This window comes from Zingiber officinale, chromosome 1B (genome assembly GCF_018446385.1).
Source record: "Zingiber officinale cultivar Zhangliang chromosome 1B, Zo_v1.1, whole genome shotgun sequence".
In the NCBI taxonomy this organism is placed as follows: domain Eukaryota; kingdom Viridiplantae; phylum Streptophyta; class Magnoliopsida; order Zingiberales; family Zingiberaceae; genus Zingiber; species Zingiber officinale.
Genome location: NC_055986.1, coordinates 163,136,695 through 163,141,455, shown reverse-complemented (window position 1 = coordinate 163,141,455; position 4,761 = coordinate 163,136,695). Strand labels below are relative to the sequence as shown.

At 46.4% G+C, this 4,761-nt stretch overlaps 1 protein-coding gene across 1 annotated transcript; it reads left to right on the top strand.

Moving 5' to 3' along the window:
* Nucleotides 1-408: 408 nt before the first annotated feature.
* On the top strand, nucleotides 409-4,381 carry LOC122044181 (phosphatidylinositol 4-phosphate 5-kinase 1-like). Its single transcript, XM_042604714.1, has 8 exons — nucleotides 409-1,559; nucleotides 1,644-1,811; nucleotides 1,908-2,073; nucleotides 2,372-2,482; nucleotides 2,560-2,753; nucleotides 2,839-2,939; nucleotides 3,028-3,112; nucleotides 3,810-4,381. The coding sequence occupies exons 1-8, from the start codon at nucleotides 409-411 to the stop codon at nucleotides 4,096-4,098; spliced, it is 2,265 nt and encodes a 754-aa protein (XP_042460648.1). The 3' UTR covers nucleotides 4,099-4,381.
* Nucleotides 4,382-4,761: the final 380 nt, after the last annotated feature.

The window sequence follows — 4,761 nt, the reverse complement described above, 5'->3', positions numbered from 1 at the left end:
TGTGGGGGCGACAGTTGGGATGCAGTCGATAGAAGCGATTCGTGTTTAAAATCGAGGATATTTTCGGTGTTTTACGACAAATTGTTTTCTCCACGTATTCTCATGTGTGATATCTCCTTTCGCTCTCGCTCTTTCTGGCTCGCAGCTGCAGGGGCAAGAGAAAGCGGTGGCCGAGGCGTCTCTTTCTTCTTCTCCTCGTTGCTCGCTGTCTCTTGATCATCCGCGTTTCGATTTCTTCGAATTTTCTTCTCCGTTTTAGCTTGGAAAGGGAGAGTGAGGGAGAGAGAGTTTCTTTGTTTCTGGGTGGATTTTAAGAGTTTGATCGAAGTCTAGTGAAGGAATGCGCGGCGGAGCTGCCGGAGACTAGGGCGTTCGCTTGCAGAAGGTGGGGGCGAAGGCGTATGTAAAATGCGACGTCTTGTCGATGACGATGCAGTCGCGAGTACGGCGGCGGAGGACCTTGCAGAGAAGTCCCTTGTGCAAGCGAGGGGCAGATCTCAGGGTGGGGGTGGGGGAAGACGGGTGACTCCCACGGTCGATCTCGCTGACGACGAGGAGGATCCGGCCTTGGAGAAGGCGCTGCCGAACGGGGATCTGTATACCGGTGGATTCGCCGGCAACGCGCCTCACGGGCGTGGGAAGTACCTGTGGGCAGACGGGTGTATGTACGAGGGGGAGTGGCGAAAGGGGAAGGCCTCCGGGAAAGGGAGGTTCTCATGGCCTTCTGGCGCTTCCTACGAGGGTGAGTTTCGTTCCGGCCGGATGGAGGGGTTCGGCACTTTCATCGGTGCTGACGGCGATACCTACCACGGTCAGTGGGTGGCTGACCGCAAGCAAGGATTTGGCAGCAAGTCGTACGCTAACGGAGACCACTACGAGGGCATGTGGCGGCGCAACCTCCAGGAGGGCCACGGCCGCTACGTTTGGCGGAACGGCAACCAGTACGTAGGCGAGTGGCGTGGAGGCGTGATCAACGGCCGGGGTGTACTCATATGGACCAACGGAAACCGCTACGATGGCCAGTGGGAGAACGGCGTTCCGAAGGGGAGCGGCGTGTTTACCTGGCCCGACGGCAGCTGCTACATCGGCAGCTGGAGCCGCAGCGATCCCAAGGCTCTCGACGGCACCTACTACCCCGCCACCGCCACGCCCCGGAAAGAGATCGTCTCTGGTAGGAGAAGCTCCTTCTCCTTCTCGCCGCTGGACGATGGATCACCGATGGCGCCTTCGTCCAGGAAGCGGTTGTCTGTAGACGTAGTCCACCGGTCGCCTGGGCGGATCAGCTCGGTGGCTGAGAAGAACTTCCCCAGGATCTGCATCTGGGAATCGGACGGCGAAGCTGGGGATATCACTTGCGACATCATCGCCAACGTCGAGGCATCGTTGCTGTACACGGACAGATCATTGCACGATCATGTCAGTGGGACTCTCATAGGTACCGTGCAACGGAGACAGTGCTCCCTCCCCTTGTTTACGCCGGAGGTAAAGAAGCCAGGGCAGACGATATCGAAGGGGCACAAAAACTACGACCTGATGTTGAACCTTCAATTAGGCATCAGGTTAGATGGTTAAAGAGATGAGTTGCGAGCATTGACCTGAGAATACGTTTTCTTAATTGTTTGGTGGTGTTGGTTTTGATTCAGCTACTCAATTGGGAAACCCTGCTCGGCACAGCTGAGGGAGCTACAGCAGGAAGATTTTGATCCAATGAAGAAATTCTGGACGAGGTTCCCTCCAGAGGGATCAAAGAGCACTCCTCCGCACCAGTCACCGGAATTTCGATGGAAGGACTATTGTCCTATGGTCTTTAGGTACAGTTTGTCGTGAGATTTATCCAATGTTCTTTCTAGTTTTTTTTTCTTCTTAACAGCTAAATTGAAATGTTTGATTTGGTTCCTGGATTGCAGACACCTAAGGAAATTATTTTCAGTGGATCCAGCAGATTATATGTTAGCTATCTGTGGAAATGATGCACTGAGGGAGCTCTCTTCACCTGGGAAGAGCGGGAGCTTCTTTTTCATGACCCAGGATGACCGTTTCATGATTAAGACGGTAAAAAAATCAGAAGTGAAGGTTAGATACTTTCTGACTTTTTCCATTTGACAAATTTCCTTGAGACGACTTGTTGATTTTAAAGGTATAAATATCCAACCAACATGTATTTCTTGCTGTGATTCTGAGACTCCATTCTGAGTATTCTTCTTTCCCAATCGTTGACATGTTCATATTTGGAATTTGACTTCTTTCACTGTTTCTCTTAGTATTTTTCCCATGAGTGTCGATGAACTTCAGTCGGTGGATCCACAAATTGTGTATTAGATCAGAAAATTACTGAGTTGTATTGACTGCATTTAATTTGAAACTCTCTCAGGTACTTATTAGGATGTTGCCCAGTTATTACCGGCATGTATGTCAGCATGAGAGGACTCTAGTGACAAAATTCTATGGAGTTCATTGCGTAAAACCCAATGGTGGCCAAAAGGTTAGCAAATGCTAACATATGAATTGATTCATGCATTTGTTATCCTCTGATCTTATCCACATGTTTGATGAAGCCAGGTCCGGTTCGTTGTTATGGGCAATTTGTTCTGCTCCGAATATCAAATACATAGGAGGTTCGACTTGAAAGGTTCATCCTATGGGCGGACAACCGAGAAGACTGAAGAAGAGATTGATGAAACAACTACACTCAAAGATCTTGACCTGAATTTAGTATTTCACCTTCAAAATTCTTGGCGCAAAGAGCTACTTGAGTAAGTTCTCATCTTAGACCTAGAAGTTTAGTTTATTCTCTTGCATCTCTGCTTCATTTGGTCTAAGAGAGCTATGCTGGTGTAGACAAATCAAACAGGACTGTGAGTTCTTGGAATCAGAGGGGATCATGGATTATAGCCTCCTTGTGGGAGTTCACTTCCTATCACCACTTCTTGCTTCACTTCGTGTTGATAGTCTGGAAGCCCAATTTCTTCCTTTAACACTATTGGACTAGTTGACAATTATCTAATAAAATCAATGCTGCTTAATCAGAGTCATCTAAGGAGGAATCATTTCAATGCGGCCTATCTGTCTCAACATTCAAATGCCAAGATATGAATCAAATTCCAGACACACGGTATGTGTTTCCCATTTCAACCTTGATTTTATTTTATTTGTTTAACAAAAAGCTTAGTGGTGGTGCACTCTCCTATAAGCAATGTCAATTTATATATCTATATAGCCATTATAGAGATTATTTCCTTCCTGGTTCAGCTTCCTTCATTGCGTTGAAAATAGCCAATAATGTCTTCTCTCAATGATTTTTTTGCTATTTGGTCAAATGCATTTCTGAATCTGGCTTTAGAAACTTATGGTAGAGTAAATTTAGGAGTCATTGTCTGCTACCATCCAATACTGGGGATTGCTGTTGTCAAATCCTGTCCACGTTTTTATTTGTTTATTTTTATGTTTTCATCCGTCTGTATTGGATCAAACGATTCGATCATCCCACCCACGAAATAAAGGCCTAGCTTTTAAAATTCACTGTCGCCAACTTGTCATCAACCAATGACCAATTCTGTTCCCATGGACGGACTGCCTAATGCAATTAAAAACTCGTGGACTCTACTGCTTCTACAGACCCCACGTCAAAAATTTAAGTGTCGCAAGTGTAGCTTTCATTATGGTGTAGCTCTATTGTCATTGTGGAAACCTGGGTGTTTGCTCCAACGAGAATATATGGTCCCTCTACTAATTTGTTGGATGACCTTCTTTTTATTTCCTAGGCTTTTTGTTTTTGTACATGCTGAATAACAAGCTTTTTTGATGATCAGGAAACCATTGGCCCGGTTGGGTGCGAACATGCCAGCGAGAGCAGAGCACGCTGCAAGAAGCGCAGCAAGCACTGGGATGCCAACGCCTACAGCAAGCGGCGAGCTCCATGACGTGCTTCTCTACTTTGGCATAATCGATATCCTTCAGGACTACGACATCACCAAGAAGTTGGAGCACGCCTACAAATCGTTGCAGGTCGATCCCAACTCCATCTCCGCGGTGGACCCAAAGCTGTACTCTCGGAGGTTTCAGGACTTCATCAGTAGAATATTTATCCAAGATGATTGACACACGGTAAAAGAACACAATTGTAGAGCCTTTTTATTAAAAGCAGCACTTCAGTGTCTGCTACAGTCGGTGGTGGGTAGTGGGCTGAATTTTGAAGCTCAGCCATGGATAGATTCTTATATGTAAGTAAAGGGCGTGTTGAATTCCTTTTATTTTCACATTTCCTTCTTGAAAGAGTGAAGGGATAGTAGAGTTTGATAGGGGATGGATGGAACAATGGTTGTACAGATGGATAGTGATGCTGATTGTGCACATTACAAAGAAAAAATTTTGATGCATGCCAGTCTCGAGCAGCTGCCTGTGCCCTCCTTTTCCAGAACTAAAACGGTGAAAGAGAATGGCTTTTGCAGAGAAGCTCTTTGAAGGATTGCAGGGCAAAGTCAAGAGGATGGTAAATAAATAGCATGAAAAGAAGAGAAAGTGGAAGATGGAAGATGCGGTGGTGATCCAATCTTCTCTTTCCCTCATGTTTCTTTATGTTTTTCTGCACTGCCTAGGCTTTCCCTGTTCCTAGGTCAGGTTGAATAATTCTTCTTTTCTTTGTTCTTTTTGACCGTGGAGCAAATGCGTCATCTCCACGTGGCTGTTCAAGGTGTCTTGACTCTTGAGGTCGATACGTCCCACTGGTCGGGTTAGATTTATTAGTCTAGACGAGTCAATCCA

Coding starts and splice junctions, on each gene's coding strand:
- LOC122044181 (XM_042604714.1), top strand. CDS start 409: ATGCGACGTCTTGTCGATGACGATGCAGTCGCGAGTACGGCGGCGGAG. Junction 2,754..2,838: donor TGGCGCAAAGAGCTACTTGA/GTAAGTTCTCAT, acceptor ATGCTGGTGTAG/ACAAATCAAACAGGACTGTG. Junction 3,113..3,809: donor AATCAAATTCCAGACACACG/GTATGTGTTTCC, acceptor TTTGATGATCAG/GAAACCATTGGCCCGGTTGG.